The sequence below is a fragment of the Protopterus annectens genome, chromosome 9.part0, assembly GCF_019279795.1.
Source record: "Protopterus annectens isolate FY-2018-M chromosome 9.part0, PAN1.0, whole genome shotgun sequence".
Lineage (NCBI taxonomy): Eukaryota > Metazoa > Chordata > Ceratodontiformes > Protopteridae > Protopterus > Protopterus annectens.
The window spans coordinates 1,004,599,058-1,004,618,749 of NC_056743.1; the positions used below are offsets into that span (position 1 = coordinate 1,004,599,058).

Consider the following 19,692-nt stretch of genomic DNA (forward strand, 5'->3'; position numbering starts at 1 on the left):
CAAAGTACATAACTCTGCACCTTTTATATTAAATCCTAAAATCCACTTTTCTGCCAACCTGGCAGGCCATCATGAGATGGACATTTCATCTTTGACCACCGCAGCACTCTGCGTCACCCAGCTTAGTCCACTGTTTACTGACTTCTCACAATAGTTTTCCACTAAGTGCCATCCTTACCTATTAGTCAGATTGCCAGTTTCCCATTTACTTTACCATTTTGAACCCTATACCCATAACTTATAATTTTCCTAGCAGCATCTTGCAGGATATGGTGTCAAAGGTTGACGGCTCTGGTACAGAGGGGTGGAGCCCTAAAGCTGAACCGTCCAACTTGGAAGCTGGAGCAGCTTTAGGGTTTGATAAGAATGAGTACCTATCGTGTGTGTGTGTGGGGGGGGGGGGGGTCTAGCTTACTGCAGAACTGCTCCATAGTGGAAAACAGGTGATGTAGCTGCAACAAAGGAAGCAAGGGAAGTAACAGGCACCCTATGCCTGCCAAGTTCCAGGTAGCACTAAGTCTGGTGTTTAATGTGTATATGGAAATACACATGCTACCAGAACCATATGTTGTCAGGAATGTCCATTGCTAGTAAGAAAAAGGGTTTTTTACTTAAGTCTTTACTTACCTCATTCATGCTTAGTTTGCACTCTTTTAGTGGAATGTGTAGTGGCGGTCAGTCCTGGGATAACCCTCATTTCTGCATAGACTGTAAGCCAGCAAGAAGTCCCTTACCCAGTTTACCAGTAAGCACCACAGGCAGGTCTCTCCAATCCCCAGCAGTGAAAGGGTATGCATTGCATGTGTTCACCCAAGCATGCACAACTCCAGCCCTCTCCATGAAAGACATTAGTGGATATACTGCCTGTGATGGGCCCTCTTTAACCATGGGCTGTAACTGAGGAGTCTCAAGCCTCACCACTGTCTCCAGTAAGGGAGTGTCACTAAAAGCAGGGATAGAAATACACAATTTCCCCTAATAATACACAGGAAACAGGTTCCAAACCTGGGACTGGACTGTATGCTTCACTTCCAGTCCCCAAATGAGTCTCCACACTGACCACTGCAGAGCATTGTGTCCCAGTTCTAGATATCTGACACATACACTCTTAAATGTCTGATATTCACTCACACACATACACAATCACACACAACACACACACACACTTGGGAAAGATTAACTCAGGTTTATCTGCTGTGTTTCTTTGCCCAAATTACAGGGTAACTGCTGCCACCAATCAAATACCGCAGTACACTTCAAAAGCATTGTCCAACTATATTGGGTAAAATAGATATGGAAACAAATGTTAACATGTATTCCAAGCAGCAAGGCTTTTCGGAGTGGCCCTGGTTGTAGCTGCTGCACAAATATTATCTATGGGAATTCTGGCTTGAAAGGCAGATGACGTAGCCAGTGCTCTAGTGTAATGAGCCCATTACTTGGAAAGGTAAATCCTTGTGATTTGATTTATAGATAAATGTATTACAATTTAAAAGCCAATTAGAAAGAGTAGTCTTTGAGACTTTGAATCCTTTTTGTTTGCATCAGAAAAAGATACAAATAATTGGTCAGAATTTCTGAAGTCTTTGGTTCTAGGCAAATACAATCTGAGTTGTCTGTGCACGTCCATTTGGTGTAATTTGTAGTCTGCCTTGTTGCTATGTTGAGGAAAGAATACTGGAAGTTCTATGGATTGGTTTATGTTGTTTGGAGAAGCAATTTGAGGTAAAAAGGAAGGTGTTAGTACGTAAGGATACCCTATATTATGAAAAATTAAATATGGTGGTTTAATAGAAAGCGCTTGCAGTTCTGACACCCTTCTAGCAGAAGTTATAGTCACTAGAAACAAGGTCTTCCATGAAAGGAACTTGAGGTCTGAAGACGAAGAGGGCTCGAAGGGAGGTAAAGTGAGATGAGACAAAACAAAATTTAGATCCCAAGGAGAAAGGGGTTCCTTGAAGGTAGGTCTTAATAAGGAAGCACCTTTTAAGAAGGCTGTACACAACCTGTGTGTCATTAAGTTTGAAGAAGTATCACCGATATGAAAATTTGAAATTGCAGCAAGTTGAGTTTTGATAGTTGCTGCAGCTGAGCCTTGTTGAAAACAGTTCTGCCAAAACTTCCAGAATAGAATAAATAGGTGCAGAGAAAGGATCAATGTTCTTATCTTGAGCCCACAGGGAAAACCTCCTCCATTTACTAAAGTACAGCTTTCTAGTGGAAGCTTTATGGGAGGACATTAAGATATTTCTAACAGTGGGAGTGAAAATGTGAAGCCTGACTAAACTGGGAAGTGGAGCAGCCAAGCTGTCAGTTTTAGGGTGTGGAGAGAAGGATGAAGCTCCCCTGACATATGAGTTAACAGATCTGGCACTGGGTCCAGAATGCAAGGCTTCTCCTGAAGGTGGGGCCAAAGGAAGGGGCACCAAACTTGGCGAGGCCAGTAAGGGGCAATGAGAATTATCCTGCTTCCTGAGCTTTGTGCTTTCTGAATTACTCCGGATATGAGGAAACGGTGGAAAGGCATATAGAAGTCCCGAGGGCCAGTCGTGAACAAGAGTGTCTCTCAGTATCTCCCTCGGAGGGGGAACTAGGGTAAAATACTTGCTGCACTTGCATTCATGGGAGTGGCAAAGAGATCGCAGCAAGACTTTTCCCATGTCTGGAAAATCATTTCTGCTACATTGTGACTGAGGGACCACTCATAAGGCATTAGGATTGCTCTGCTCAGCTTGCCCGCTATCATGTTGGACTTCCCCGGAATGTGTGTTGCAATCAGAAAGTGCTGGGAAGAAACTGCCCTTTGCCATACTATTAGGGCTTCTCGACAAAAGGGCTAAGATCTGGTTTCCCCCTGCTTATGTACCAAACCACAGACATATTGTCCGACCAGATCACAATAGTCCCTAGAGGGAGAGAGTCTTGAAATGCTTGCAATGCAAGAAGCACTGCTCTCCTCTCTAGAACATTTATATGCAAGTGAGCCTCGTGTTCTTGCCATGTACCTTGGACTGTTCTTCCCAGATAATGCCCCCTGCCACCCTGTCTGGGAAGCTTCCGTGGTCACTGTAGCTATTGGTTGAAGTGGAACAAAGGGTCTGGCTATTGTCACATGAGTGGCGTATATCCACCATCTCAAATCGTTCTTGCAAGATTCCGTTATTCTGATCAGATGACACTGGTAGCTCTTGAAGTGGCCATTGGGAGAATAGTAGCCATTGAAGAATCCTCATGTGCATTCTGGCAAAAGGAACTTGTGTAATCATGGAGGCCATTGTTCCTAATAAGCATAGAATTACCTTTGCTTTCACTTTGTCTTTGGGAAGGAGGTGAATAATTTACTGTCTGAGTGCTATGACTCTTTCTGTTGGAAGACATGCTATCATAGATGAAGTGTCTAGATCTGCATCTATGAATGTAATATGTTGACAGGGCAACAAGGCAGATTTTTGAAAATTTACTGTAATGCCCAACTCATTGCCGATATCCATTCTTAGATCCCTGGCTTGTAGAAATAGATGCTTGGTGGTGGCAGAAAGGTGCCAGTCGTCTAGATAGGGAAATGCACGGAATCCTAGATGCCTCAGGTGAGCCGTGACTACTGCCATACATTTGGTGAACACTCTGGGGGCTGTAGTGAGACCAAAGGGCAGAGCTCTGAACTGGTAATGGCTGGCTCCCCGCTGGAAGCATAAGTACCTTCTTGATGTTCTGTCCATTTTTATGTGGTAGTAAACATCTTGAAGGTCTGTCGAGCACATCCAATGGTCTTTCCCTAAAAAGGGGAGTATAGACTTCAGTGTCAGCATTTGGAACTTTGACTTTTTGACAGATTCCTTTAACTTGCCTAGTTCCAATGTGGGTCTCCAGTCCCCTGTTCTTTTTGGCACTAAAAAGAATCTTGAGTAAGTTCCGAATCCTATTTGGTCTGCGGGGGCTTCTTGGATGACTCTTTTGTGGAGCAACTTTTGAACCTCTGTAGTTGCTTGTTCCCTTAGATTGGGTGGAACATCCGGGAGTGTTTTGGTCTGTGGGACAGGTTTGGAAAAAGGGATGGAATAACCTCTGGATATTATGTTTAGTACCCATTTGTTGTTTGTGATATTTTGCCAGGCTTCTGAGTACATCGATAAATGTCCCCCGACTGCCTCTAGAGTAGAGCAGTCAGGCCTCCTTTCAGGAGCGCTGATAAGGGCATCCGCGAAAGGAATCATGGTCACCCTGGTTTTGCGGGCCCCCTCTTCTTGTGGGGCAGCGTCTACCGTTATTACCTCCCCCTCTGCCCCTGGAGAAGTTATCACCCTGTGCATCTTGGAAAAATCTCTAGGATCTTTTTAACCACATCTTTCCGCTCTTCTGACCTTTGGAATAAGGTCTTGAAGGTACAGAAAAACGTACTCCCAATGGCAGAGAGAGTTTTTCCATCTTGGTCCCACTGGGTTAGAGTGTCTTTTACTTTGGTTCCAAAGAGTGAGGACCATCAAAAGGGGCGTTAGTAAAGGTAGACTTAAAGGGCTCTGCAAAATTGCACAAGCGCATCCAGGAGTGTCTCCTAAGGGAAACTCCAGAACCCACTGCCCTGCTCACTCCATCTGCTACGCATGATATGAGCCTCATGGAGGAGTTGACGATGGAATTTAAGGTGGACAGCTGGGAGGAGACCTTCTCATTCAACCCCACAGCTGCTGAACTTTGTAGAGTATCTCCTAGCTCTTTCAGATCATCTCTTTGTAGCCTCGTAAAATGGGATAAGTAGTTCAGCGATCACAGTGAAAAAGTCGCTGAAGAAAAGATACGCCTCCCATATCTGTCCATCATTCGAGAATCTTTATTCGGATGATGAACAGATGAGGAAGTCTCTGCAAGTTCCTTCTTGGTGGCTGCTGCCACCACCATAGCATCTACAGGTACTCCCTTTGTTAGAAATTCTTTGCCCAAAGGAGCTGACAAAAATTTCTTTGGCCTCCGAGGGACCGGTTCCGAAGTGTCGGGTGACTCCCACACCTTTTGACTAACCAGGTCCACTAGTTCATCGAAAGGTGGAGACACCCAGGAGGCTGAAGGTTGAGACCCAAAAACCTTCAGGTACAGTGACTCATCAGAAGGGGTAGTGGTCTGCCAGCCACCTCTTTGCTTGAGGATCTCTAGAATATCTGCAAATGAGATATCGTCAGAGGACGACCGTGGGGACCCTTCCAACTCTTGGAGGTCAGTGTCTGAAGTGATGGACTCATCTGGGGAGTCAACATGCTTCCTCTTGCAGGTTCTCTTCTGAGGTGGCTCCTCAGAAGGATATTCTGGGAGGCCTCGGATGAGAGGGGTTCACTCAATGGGGGATCCTGAGGCTCTGGGTCTCTGCTGTCTTGTGGAATGTGTGGTGCTGAGACAGTAGCCGGTGCCTTGGGGGGATGAGTACTGGTATCCTTCTGTGTTGCTGAATGGGTTGATAACACACTCCTCATCAGCTCAAAGGTGGATCCTGCCTGCTCCCAAGACTCCCCCAGCTCAGAGGACACGGAGGAATGTAATGGAGTCAACGAGATCAGACCCGAGGCCGATGTAGGAGCCGAGCTAACCCGAGCCGATGCTCCGAGGGGTAAGCTCGGCACTGAAGAAGATCGGGGCTAAGAATCCCCCCCCCCCAGAGCTGACCAGGGAATCCTGGCTCCCAGACTCACTGGACGGCGCCAAGAGAGTCTGAGCAGATGTCTGTTCCGTGGACACCGAAGGGGGTCCCAGAACCGATGGTTCCACAGTAAGTCATACCGAGCACTCCGGCTTCGAAGGACCAGCTTGGCTCAGAGGAGGAACAACAGTGGGCACAGCATGATCCGAAACCAAATGGGTGGGAACAGAGATTAATTTGGTCAGCACCGGCAACTTAAGGAGTCTACGCACCACCCGTTCCTCAACCTCATCTAATAAACTTCTTGTAGACCTGGAAGGTAGGGAAGGAGATAGAGACCTATGGAGGATTGGTGATCTCAAGGTCGGAGAAACCAGCGAAATTTCATTGGACCAGCTCCGACTGGAGGTATCTTGTGGCTCCGAAGGCTTTGGAGCCGAAGTACCAGGCCTGTCAACCAAAAGAACTTCCGATGGCTCCGAAGACTGAAGAGCCGAGGAAGTAGTGGCCTTTGAAATTTTTTGGAGTTTGGTGGATCTGACTGAGCCTATGTAGCTGGAGATTGTCTTTTGTGAGATTTATCCTTTTTTGATGGAGACGAAGAAGAGGAAGAACTATGAATGGCTTCTTCAAAGGAAGGCTTTAAGAGCCCTTTTAGAATCAGCTTGTTCTTTCCTTAAGAACTCTAGCACTAAATGAATGACAGAAGGTGCAGATTTCTTGGAGATGAATGGCACCAAGGCACTAAACGCAAACATGTCCATCAGTGATGGATATCTTTTGCGAGCATTTCTGACATTTTTTAAAGCCCGAAGGCTTGTGTTCTCTCTCTCTCTTTTTGTTGTCTAGACATTTTCACAAAAAGTGCCTCAAGGCTATAGCAAAACGCAAACAACAGATATTTAGCTAAGACTAATATGCTACAGGTTACTAAAGGACAATACAAAGAGGAACGACCAGGGAAAGAAAATTAGAACCTCTAACTAAAAACGGTTCTAATTTCCACACAAAAACAATCAAACAGTACAAGCCCGACGCACACAACGAACAACAACCACTACATGGGATACCAAAGGGCCTAGAAAGTGACGGCAAAAGCCGTGCTGAAGGGAGAAAAAACTATCTCTATTTAACTAAAAACAGCAAAGAGACTAGAGTTAAATCTAGTAATGATAGAGCTAAATATATGCAAAAATAGCAAGTTTTGACAAGGTAAATAGAAAAAAAATCACAACTTAGCCATGGTCAAGATGAGCACATCCAACCTCGTAAAGCAGCAAACGAAATCTAAGGAATTACACCACTACATTGCAGGATACCTTCTTGCCACGTGCCAAGTTTGAGATCTTCAGGTAAGTATTCGGTTGAGTCGGACCCGAAGATCAGCTCCGAGCCCGTCATTGTAAGAATGAAGGCAAGATAGGACAACATAACATCATGCAGTCAGAATTCTCTCTAAAAAAAAACAAATACATTTCCTCAGCAAGAAGAACACTGATATTTGAACTTCTTTCATACATCTGAGTGGTAATCAAAAGACATTAACGTATTTACAAAATTATAGCTAGTCAGGCTGGCATATGTAACAGAGTAATTTATAGTTGATTAAAATTATTTACAAAACTTTAGCCAGTCATGCTAATGCAGATAATATCTAATACCCTCACACTGCCCTTCACGTCAGGGCTCTAAGTCACTAGTAGTAGTCAGGGCTTTAGCACTTTATGCTGCTGGAGTTGATTATAATGGAACAGCAGGTCTGATTGGTTAGCAGAAGGATCTGATGGACACCTGGGAGAAGAGTAGAAAAATGTATGGTGTCAAAAGCTTTACTGAAATCCAGATATCGAACATTCATAGGACTTCCCTTCTCACTGACAGAATTGGATCAAACTGAGGTGGTAGACCTTTCCTGTGTAAAGCTTTGTTGTCTACCAGCTTTACATTTATGAACTCATCTAACCTGTTCTACAGAAATTTTCACATCTAGCCCTTTAGTAGAAGCAGGCATAGTCATCCTTTAATTACTTGGCTCTCTTCTAGGAACATAGGAGCAGCAACTAAGTAAGCAGTCATAAAGACCATGAATGCTTAGCAGTATACACATTTAAGTAGCCATGCTTAAAAGTTCATGCTTCCCTTTTCAAGAACTTAATATTGCTCATCTCCCACAACAAGGAGATTCATTGCATGATCATCCTGGTTTATAAGTTTGTGTTCTACTCATCAAGTCATGAAGAGTAGCTTTTAAAATATTCAAAGCACTACTTTGACCTGTAGTGATATGTTATTCTATAAACTGAGAGTGTAATGTATTAGGAGCACAGCTCCTCTAGTGAGTCTTATTTCTTGGAGTAAATTTAGGCCCCTGAAGTCATCTTTGGGCATGGAAACCACTGTTGTCTGCCTCCATTCCTAAAGCATTACTCCAGGTGTAAAGGAAAGGTAATACAGTTTTGTCAGTGATTCACCAAGCCCTGCTATCAGTCCTTTTAGTACCGTGGGAGCAACTCATCTAGGCCTTGCTCTGCATCTAATTGAAGTCTGCTCTATTTTTGCTGTCCAGTATGTACTGCTGTTCCCATCCATAGTTCTTTATAGTGATCCTCTGCCTTTTCAATGCAGAGATGAAACTTTTGTGTAGAATCTGGCTGTATTGATGCAGGGTGATTTTACTTGTCACTGAGATGGCCACCAGTGATGAATTTGTCAAGCAGACCAAGTGTTGGAGGAGCCAGATGAGCAGCATCAGGCATGGTAGCTAATAGCTTCTTCTGTTACTATCGTAGCATAATGTAGATCATTTTATGGAGCATCCATGATTTTTTTCTCCAAAACTTGACCCTAACTGTAGTCTGAAGTACTTTGTTTCATGAGTGCATTACACTTGTGAGCATGCATGGGGCTGTTGGGGAGGTGTTTGTCCAGTGTTGTGGTTTCTACCTTGGTTTCACTGACAAATGTGTGCATGAATGGCTTTAGCCTGAATGTCTAATGCTAAGTCCGATGAATTGCAGTCTTACGATTTTGACCTCTACCTTTGATTGTAATTAACTGTGTTAGTTAAACTTTTGATTTCCTCTTTCAAGATAGGAACTGCATTTTTCATTTGATTTTGAGATGCTTCTTTTACTCTGTAGCAAGACTCTTTTGCTGTAAGTAGAAAATGAGATTCCAAAGAGGATGATGGGAGATTGCATTATTTTAAAAATATTTCTTGCCACCTTCCACAATGAATGAATAGGTGCTAGATGCACAGTACCTGACTAAAACTAGTAGGAAGGTGTCTTTCTCAAAAAAAAAAAAAAAAGTATTCTCAGAGATGGTAGCCAGTAACAGAAACATTTCTGACTCCTTGATGTACAAATTTATGTTATCAAAAACTTTTTGAAGAGAGGAAAAATTCCTGTTCCTGTTAGTATCTCCTTATATCAACCTATGTCTCAGAAAACATGAATGGTCACAGTTTTGTTATCATTGTCCATTTCAGAGTATTTCTTTTCCTTAGGAGCAGATACTTTGCAACATGTATTCCAAGTCTGTTTTGATGTTTTGAGATGTCTTGCGAATACAAGTATCCAAAATTGTCTGCCAGCATGAAAACAATTTACTATTGCCTGCAATTTTTCCACCATTTGCAAATGTTTTATAGAAAAAATGATGCCTGTTACCTAGGGTGGTAGTAGTTATTGTATTACAGTACCTCAATGTTATGGTGATTTCAAACTGAAAATAAATGAGCTACAACACTAATATTAATATCCTCCTTTATTTAAAATTTTCAAGTTGCCTGGTGTTGAGAACTGCCAGAACTATACTTTCCGCTATGGTCGCCACCCACTAATGGAATTGCCACTGATGATAAACCCAACAGGTTGTGCTCGTTCTGAACCGAAAATTTTGACACACTACAAACGGTAAGTTTGGATGTAGGTCAGGACTGTCAGGAACTTCAAAGCAACAATACTAGTCATAAGTTGCATGGATGTTGTATTTGGTGGTGGTTTAATTTCCTCAGTATCTGATTTTATCCACACAGCACAGCTTGTAGGCTGATGCTTATCTTGTTGGCCATCTGTAGCCTCATTCATTTAAAGCCGTCACCCAGCAGTAATGTCCTGAGAAGAGTGCATGTGTCTTGATCCAGTTGGATGTCCTTAGAGAGACAGCTGTATCTAAATAAAATGGTCCCTAAGCAGTATGGCAGACTTGCCAGAATTGCTAAAACCTTTGTCATTTTTAAATGTTTAATTCCATTTTTGCATTCATTTTCACATTTTGTTAGGGGCAGAAGGTCCTTTGTGATATGCCCAAAAACTATTTTTGTCCTAAACGCTCTTAAAACTTCAAAGTACCTAATTTTATATTGCAGTTATACATATCACCATATGTACAGTTAATGTCTTTTTTTTTTTTCCTCTCTCTCTTCTGTCTTCTTAGCCCCCATACACTCAACAGCACCAGTATGTCTAAAGCATATCAGAGCACTTTTACTGGTGAGATCAACACTCCCTACAGCAAACAGTTTGTCCACTCCAAGTCATCTCAGTATCGGCGGCTTAAAACTGAGTGGAAGAACAATGTGTACCTGGCAAGATCACGGATCCAGGGGCTTGGGTTGTATGCAGCAAAGGACATAGAGAAGCACACCATGGTGATAGAGTACATTGGAACAATTATCCGCAATGAGGTTGCAAATCGCAGGGAGAAGATTTATGAAGAGCAGGTACCATGTCAGCAGAATTCACTTTTAGGAGAGACCATTGCTTCCTAGTCTTGAGTGCCTTTGTGTCTTTTATATAGATGAATGCCTAGGCTTGACTTTTTTTTTTCTTCAATACTGCTGTTTTAGCTACAGAAAAAGGAAAGGCCCTTTTTCTTTATAAAATCTCATGACAACTGTTTTCTTGTTGGGCAGAAATCTTGAGGCACGAAAGATTAGTTTGTTTCCGATAGGCATACCTTAAATTAGTGTGTTAGTGTTAGAGCCATGCTACAGATAGTATTTAGGGAAAGGAAATATGACTGCTGTAGATGGTTTGAAAACTGAAGTCACAGGATGAGAGTGTATGTATAAGTTCAGATGAATAGCTAGTTGTAATTTGAGTGTCTGAAATGCAACTTAAAATGGGCTATCAAAGATGTGTGCACCATCCTTACAAAACCATTTTGTATGAGCTTCTTTGCCAGATTCTTAAATGTGTCACTGGACAGTAGCAAAATGTCATGTGGTTAAATTTTGATCCTGAAATTATGTATCAGAAACTGGCAGAGGTATTAACCTTCAGAACATTGAAATTTTATTTTTTTTTTAAATTAGATAATTTTAATCAAAGTATTTTATTTATTGTTGCCTTTGCTACAGAGTTTATTACACTTTGCATGATAGGTTTTAACATTTTTTTTGTAAAATGCTTAGAACTGAAGTGTTTTAATGCTCCTTACATAAATAAATATAAACTTGTGGGTATTTACATTTAGATTTTGTAACCTGTAAAGAGTAAGCTAGTCTTTTTTATTTTAATTCTATTTATATATAACTCAAGATGATTAGTTTTGGTATACATGCAAATATGTATGTTTACTGGTCTTTCTGACTGACCAAAGTTTATTTACAGCAGGGTTAGATTTTTTTTTAGCAGTGAGATATTTGTTCATAATCAGTAAAATAATGATTTTTTTTCTTTCCTCAAAACTGAAACATTACATGTTCAGAATCAATATTAAGAATGGAAGGCAGCAAAATTATTATTTTTTCTTTCTTCAGAATCGAGGCATTTACATGTTCAGAATCAACAACGAACATGTGATTGATGCTACACTAACGGGAGGTCCAGCAAGGTAACTTGTCTTGTTGCTTGATTTTTTTTTTTTTAACGCATCTGTGCATGAACTGTAACACAATTTTGTTAATGCTGCACTCGTCTTATTGATTTGCATGTAGTAATTTACTTTGTTTAGAATGAATTAGCAGTGATGATTGGTCAAGTTCAGGTTTACAGCTTGAATGGTATGTGATTTTTTTTTTGGGGGGGGGGTGTAGAGGTCTGTATGATACAGTAGTCCAGCAAGTAACATTGGTGCCTTAGGGTGCTTAATTCATCACTTAATTTCTTGAAAGGAGTACGTTCTGTGCAGAGTCTGCAATATCCTCTCTGTATTCACAAGGTGTTGTGGTTTCTTCCCATATCCCAAGGATGCAGCATAAGTTACTTGGCATTTCTGTAAATTGCCCATAACGTGTGGTTCATGTGAGAGTGAAGGGGGGTATATGCATCCTGCAGTAGGCTGGTGCCCACTTAAAGACTAGTTCCTCTGCCTTGCAACCAGTGAGTGCCAGGACAGGATCCAGCTTCCATGCATCTCTGAATGTGATTAAGGAGGTAATCAGTAGGTGAGCAAAATGTGACTATTAGTTTACTGTGTTGTATTCATTTTGAGAGTTTAGAATTGTAACAGCAGATCTGAAGGGGGGGGGGTGGCAAGCATTTGCAAAACTACATTGTGTTATGAGGGTGAGTGTTTTGTTAGTTGCATTGTATTCTAAAGTGTGTAGTAGTAAAATAATCCTGATTGCTCACTTTAGCTATGGCATATTAAGAAAAGTAGCCACTTTAGCAGCTTGTCTAGTTTGTCTATCATGTACATTCTGAATATTTAAGCTATTTTTATCATCAGTAGGTTACAAAAATAACATGTACCTACTTGTAAAGCAACTTTTTGAAGACCTGTTGTCAGTGATGTCATGGAGCTCTTGCTGCAGGAACAGACAAGGCTTTGTGGCACAGGTGTAAAGACTGCTCATCCCAAGCTGTTAACTCTTCATTTTGTCCCACAGTGCACTCGTTTCTGATGTCTTTCCATTTCAGTCCCACGACAAAAGCCTTTAGGTGCTCTGTGAGATGGCCACAGGCTGGTTTGGGGGCATTAGTTCTTCTTTAGACTTTTTTTTCCCTTTTTTTCACTATCTTTTTTTGTCATGTTTTTTCCTTACTCTCCTTGTTTATTTTATCAGCGGTGATAAACCTTTCTTACCTTGGCTCAAATTTCCTCTGAGTAAAAGTATTTCTGTATTAGTTTTTTTTTTTTTTTTTTTTTGGGGGGGGGTACAATTATAAGGATATTTGTGCTATGGGTTTTGAATCAGTTTTTTTTGGAGATTTTCTTCTCCCTCTCATCTCCCTAAAACTATTATTGTTGTGTTGAAGGATACCTTCTCGGTGCACTCTTGCCTGTTTCAACTGGATTGTCCTCATCTTAAATGCAATTATTGCTTATTTAGCAACTACCCTATGGTTATGAGTTTTGTATTCTCACTCTGTAGAGCAAGATACATATAATTGTTAGCTCTTAAAAGATTTGTCCTCTTACTTTATTGGAAATAATTAATTTATATTTTAGCCAGCAACTTTTTTGGTGCCATGTGCCATGTGCCATGACAGTTTTGTTTTGTACTTGGTGATCAAATGGCAGGCCCCTGACTTAAGCAGTTAACTATTTAAGTGTCCAGAGATTAGTTTTATAAACTACACCTTATTATTTAAGAGATTCATGGGCATTTTTAAATTATTTATACCACTAAAAATATAAGTTATCTAACTGTATTTTAGTTACTCTTGACATAGAGGGCCTCTGTACTAACATTCCCCATAAAGAAGGACTTCAGTATTTCTATCTGTTTTTAAGAAAGCACACTAACTTTTCTCCTACTAAAATTAATACACTTTGCACCTTAGTTGATATTGTTTTAAACAATAATTTTTTCCTATTTTAACGATCGCATTTATAAACAAACGAAAGGTATAGCGATGGACTCAAAGATTGCTCCTGCATTTGCCAACATTGTGTTAAGTACATGGGAATTAGCTTAATTCATGTAAATAATTTTGATCACATGCTCATATGCAAAAGATATATAGATGATATCTTTTTTGTGTGGCAGGGAGATCAATATAGCTTAGACCTATTCATTTCTGACGTGAAAAAAAGCATTGGCTTTTTTAATTTAATTACGTCAGGTAGTGGCTCCTCTATTATATTTCTTGACACTAAAATATACTTGTCTCCAGCAGGTATTCTGTCTTCTACTATGTACAGAAAAGAAACATATAAAAACAATCTGCTAGATTTCTCTAGCTCTCACCCTTATTTCAAGAAAAGGAATTTAGTGAAAAGTCAATTTATTAGAATCATAAACCTTGACTCTGAATTTAAAATACAAGCCACCTTACTGAAAAATATGTTTCTGAAAATAAATTACCCGATTTCTGTAATCAATGCCGTACAGAAAACTGTTATTTCCGAAAGATATACCAAACATTTGCCTATCTTATTATTTGGCTTAAAACCCACTACTAATAAATCCACTACCACTAATAAAACCCTTAGTTTCCTGCTGCCCATTTCTAGAGATATGTCTTATATTCGTAACGTTATTAATAACAACTGGGAACTTTTAACTGAATCTCAACCCTTGTCTGCAGCCTTAGGTTCTTCTCTCTTATTCTCTTTTGAAAGAACCAGAACTATTAGAATGAGTCTAGAAAATAGATTCCCCTTTTATTACTGCTATTTCCCCTATTTCCTCCACTTCCAAGGGAATGCATACTTGTAATAAATGTGTTGTATGTCCTTTTATACTAACAGGGTCTGATTACACTTTTCCACACTGTAACTACTCTGTTCGGTTCCACAAAAATTTCTTTTCTCACTCTACTGCAGTTGTTTATGCAGGAATATGTGCATCTTGCAATGCTTTCTATGTTGGCAAGACCACCAGAAAGCTTTCTGACAGGGTGAAAGAACATGTAGGAGCCATTAGATCTAGTAACATGAATAATGCCCTTGCCAAACATAGCTCTACTTGTGCTACTTTTACTAAGTTTCATTTTATTGTCCTAGAACAGGTTAATTGCTTTTTTGGTGACTGGGAACTATTTTTAGAATTAAGGGAGTTAAAGTGGCAACTACATCTTAATGCTGAGGTGTTTCCAGGTTTAAACGAAAGTATTAATATTAAATGTGCCCTGAGATGGTATTGCTAATACTGTCTCTTTTCCTTGTCATGAATGTATAGATTCTCTCATGCTTATTCATGTTTCATACTTAATACAGTTTACAGGATTGGTACAGTTTGAATGTATTACTGATAGGTTATTGGTTACTGTATTTACTATATATATATATATATATATATATATATATATATATATTTGAGTCTGTTTACTGGCTAGTGTACTGTCATATGACTTAATGTACAGATTTTGAATGTGCTTATGTGGAATTCAAGTTTATTCTGATGAAGCTCTTCTACCTAATAAGAGCGGAAGCTTAAATATCAGTTTGGTGTCTGCATTTTCATTCAGTTACTATTATTTCATATTATTAAATAGCCTTTAGCTACTAGAAGTTTGGTGTGTAAGAAGTTCAGTTTTGAATATTGTTTTTTCTTAATTACTACGGTTTATTTAGAATATATATATATATATATATATATAAATATATATATATATATATATATATATATATATATATATATATATATATATATATATATATATATATATATATATATATATTCGTGAAGTAATTTCACGTAATTGGAATATTGTTACTAACTGAAGGAATCTAGTTTCTCCCCTAGGAGAGATACCCCTTTGTTTTAATACAAATGTACTAAGACTGTCCGAAATACACTGGAAAATAGGGATTCTTCTTTTTTAATTGATCACATAAAGAACACAAGGGACCCACCTGGTATGTTCACATGTGAGAAATGTGTATGTTGCAAATATATTTTGCAGGGCTCTCATTACATTTTCCAGCATAACCAGTTCAATGTGACTTTTAAGCAGCATTTTGACTGTAAATCTACTAACTTAGTATATGCAGCAGTATGTCATTCTTGTCACTCTTTTTATGTGGGAAAGACGAGCAGAAAACTTTCAGATAGGGTGAAGGAACACTACAATGCAATCAGAGCTCTGGACCCACGTAATGCTTTAGCTAGACATTCAGAGATTTATCTGCATTTTGAAAAAAATTTATTTTTTGTGCTGGAACAGGTAGATTTGTTTTTTGGGGACTATGCAACATTACAGGAGTACAGGGAACTTAAATGGCAGCTCCTTCTAGGAGCTGATCGTTTTCCAGGACTAAACAACGGTATTAATTTAAAATGTGCCTTAAAGTGGGCTAAGTGAATGATGTGAAGTTGTTCGATCTCGCCGTTTGTTCTTACATACGGGTTCGGAGCCGATCCCTCGGCTCCGAGTCGGTCACATTCCAAGCTCTGTGTCTAAGAAAAGCTCGAGGCACAGTCCCTATCCCATGATGCCCTGCTGCTAACCCTCAGATCTAGTTTGCCGCTGCAACAGGTCTCGTCGAGTGAGAGCTCGGGCCAGTATCTTTCATATTTTTTCATACCTCTCTCTCTATATATATATATATATATATATATATATATATATATATCTTACTAAAATAGTTAGAATTGTTGAGTTTTATATGGATTACATAGTACTAGTGTTAGTGTAGTGTTAGGTGTGTGTCTTGTTTTAAATTAGTGTTAGATTGTTGTGGGAGCGGCTGCTCCCTAGGCCTTCGGTCATGTTTCCTTTTTTCTGTCAGGGCTCTGTCAGAATTTTTTTACTGGTAATTCCTTTCTTTTCACCAGTTAACTAAAAGTTATTATAGTGTGTGTTAGTGGTAGTTTTTGTATACTTTATACATATAGTTGTATTTGCTATTTTGGATAAAAATGTCGGAAAAAGCCAAATCGGGCTTTAAACGTTGCCAGTGTGGACAGAAAATGTCCATAACTGATAACCATGTTTCCTGCGTTTACTGTCTGGGCCCTCTCCATCTTCAGGAGGATTGCTCCATCTGCCACTTGTTTAGTGGCAGAGTGATGACGGAGAGACGCAGGAAAGTGGTAGAGAGAGGTCTCCTGAAGCCGGAGTTTCAGGAGGCATTGAAAAAGGCGGACCAGTCATCAAAGTCTTCGAAGGGGTCGAAGTCTTCAAAGGTATTGGAGCCCAGGTCATTGGCTCCGAGTACCTCTTCTAAGATTCGTCTGCTGGCTGCACAGACCTTGGAGCTGAGCACCGAGATGCTGCCTCGAGTCGAGATCCAGGTCTTGGAGCCAGTGTGAGAGGTACTCCCTTCATCGATCCTTTGCTTGGTGACCTCTTCGGCCCCTTCGACCCGTTCCTCCAGACTGTCTGACACCGATGTGGATCGAGTGGTGCAGAAACTGATGGAGAACACGGCCTTATCCAGACTGATTGTGGTTTCGTCCAAGTTGGTTTTGAAGTTTGAGACCCTTCCTGTCCCATCTGTTGATCCTCCTTCAAGACCCGTCGAGTCATCGGAGCCGGGAGTCGAGGAACTGATGATCATTGATCCCCCGGGACCGAAGCCTTCTTTAGTGCTTTCGGCTCCACTGACCTCGACACCCTCGGTACCAGTCGAGGGGTCTCGGTGCTGCCAATCTCTCCGCAGTTCGTCAGATTCTTTTTCTCCCTCCCCAAAAGTCCATATTCTGTCTCTGCACCACTGGTTCCCGCCAAGCGTAGAGACCCAAAGCCTCAGTCAACCCCAGAGGGTGATCCCTGCTTCTTGAAAGCTTCACCAGATGTCCCCTCTGATGATGTCCCGAAGAAGAGGTTGTGCAAGAGGAGGCACATTGATTCCCCACAGGAATCGTTGACATTGGATACCGACTTGGATGAGTCAAAGGGGTCCCCACGGTCCTCCTTGGAGGATGTCTCGTTCGCCGACATCCTTGAAATTGTCAAACAGAGGGGTGACTGGCAGTCCCTTGCCCCTACTGAGGACGAGTCGGTGTTACTGAACACTTTTGGGGCTCAACTCTCCACCTCCTGGGTAACTCCGCCCTTCGACGAGTTAATGGATTTAATAACTCGAAGGGCATGGGAGTCCCCTGACACATTGGAACCAGTCCCTCGGAGGCCGAATAAGTACATCACTGCCCCCCAGGATAAGGCGTTACCTCACCAAGGGAGTCCCAGTTGACGCTATGGTGGTGGCGGCGGCCACCAAGAAAGAAATGTCTGAGGCATCTTCCTCTGTTCATCCTCCTAACAAGGACTCCAGGACAATGGACAGGTACGGGAAGCGCATTTTTAGTTCAGCGACTTTTTCCATGCGATCACTGAACTACCGCACTCATTTTGCCCATCTTCAGAGAGATCTCCTCAAAGAATTGGGAGATACTCTACAGGGTACCACAGATGCTGCTGTCTCAGACAAGGTTACAGCACAGCTCAGTACCCTAAACTCTATCGTTAACTCATCCATGCGGCTCATTTCATATGCAGCCGAAGTATCGAGTAGGGCTGCAGCTTCAGTGATTGCTCTCAGGAGACAATCCTGGATGCGCTTATGCTCCTTTGCGGAAGCCTTTAAGTCTTCCTTTACTAATGCCCCTTTTGATGGCTCCTCCTTGTTTGGGCCCAAAGTGAAGGAGACGCTCACTAGGTGTGAGCAAGAAGGAAAGACCCTGTCTGCTGTAGGGGTCCATTTTTCCGCCCCTTCTAGACCATACCCCAAAGGGCAAAGAGGTGGAAAAATGTGGTTCCAGAAGACTCAGGGAGCTTTCCAGTCCACACCTAGTGAAACCCCCTCCAGAGGCAGAGGAGGGGGAAGGAATGGAAGACGCTGCCCAGGTGGCAGAGGGGGTCCGCAGAACCAGGGCGACAGGGATAGCGTCCCTGGTAAGCCCTTCCAACACTCCTGAGTGGAGGCCCAGCTGTCCTGCTCTGGAGGCAGTTGGGGGTCGCTTGGCTTTATACCCAGAGGCCTGGCTAAAACTCACTTCAGATTCCTGGGTAAAAAGCATAATAACCAGAGGATACAACATCCCTTTCTTAAACAATCCTCCCATCCAAAAAAGATTCCCAGATGTTCCACCCAATCTGAGGGATCAAGCAGCCATAGAAATGCAAAGGCCATAGCCACAGTGACCACGGACGCTTCCCTGATAGGGTGGGGGGACTTTTTCAGGGGAGGACAGTTCAAGGAGAGTGGTCGGAAATGGAGTACAAAACTGCACATCAATGTCCTAGAGTTAAGAGCAGTGTTCCTAGCATTGCAACACTTTCACGACTACTTACCTCCGGGAACAGTTGCAATTCAGACAGACAACATGTCAGTGGTCTGGTACATAAACAAGCAAGGAGGAACCAGGTCTTACCCCCTTATGCAGAGAGGCCCTGAGAATCTGGCAATGGGCTGTGTCCACCGGACGCTTTCTCATAGCAACGCACATCCTGGGGACATCCAGTGTAATAGCGGACAGGTTGAGCAGAGCCATCCTGCTGCCTCACGAGTGGTCCCTCAAAAATCAAGTAGCGGAAAGGATTTTCTGCAGATGGGGCCAACTTTGCTGCTACCTTTTTGCATCCCCCTTGAATGCCAAATGCAGAAGCTATTTCGCCCTACTTCCCCCTCCGGGGAGTGCCCCCAGGGACGCACTTGTACACGATTGGCCCCCGGGTCTCCTATATGCCTTCCCTCCTGTTCCACTAATCCCAAAATTTCTACAGAAAGCCAAAGGTCTGGAAAGGATGATCATCTTGATAGCACCATTCTGGCCTCAACAAACCTGGTTTCCCTTCCTCCAAGTTCACCAAATAGAGGAACCTTGGACTCTGGACCCAGTGCCAGACCTGCTGACCCACTCGTCAGGAGTTCTTCACCTCTCTCTCTCGTCCCTCAAATTGACAGCATGGCTGCTCCGCTTCCCAGCTTAGCCAGGTCAGATCTTTTGTCTCCAGCAGTACAACATATTCTGATTTCTTCCCACAAATCCTGCACTAGAAAATTGTATAAGAGCAAGTGGAAACGTTTCAAGTGTTGGGCCTCCAAACAAGGTTTAGATCCCTTGGTTGCTCCTATTCACAAGATTCTAGAATTTCTATCTACTCTCTTTCACCAGGGGACTTCAACATCCACCATAAGGGTACAGCTGCCTGCCATATCTAATTTTCATGTGGGTGAAGGAGGCGCTACAATTATGTCGCACAAACTTTGTAGGGCTTTCA

The 19,692-nt window shown here is 41.8% G+C and overlaps 1 protein-coding gene across 1 annotated transcript in view; it reads left to right on the top strand.

Annotated features, from left to right (window-relative positions):
- KMT2D (lysine methyltransferase 2D) overlaps window positions 1-19,692 on the top strand; it is a 3,358,270-nt gene that overhangs the window by 3,228,359 nt on the left and 110,219 nt on the right. The window contains exons 49-51 of the mRNA XM_044082193.1: window positions 9,413-9,543; window positions 10,067-10,352; window positions 11,394-11,467. Of these exons, the coding sequence (XP_043938128.1) occupies window positions 9,413-9,543; window positions 10,067-10,352; window positions 11,394-11,467 (491 nt within the window). The remainder of the gene's footprint in view (window positions 1-9,412; window positions 9,544-10,066; window positions 10,353-11,393; window positions 11,468-19,692) is intronic.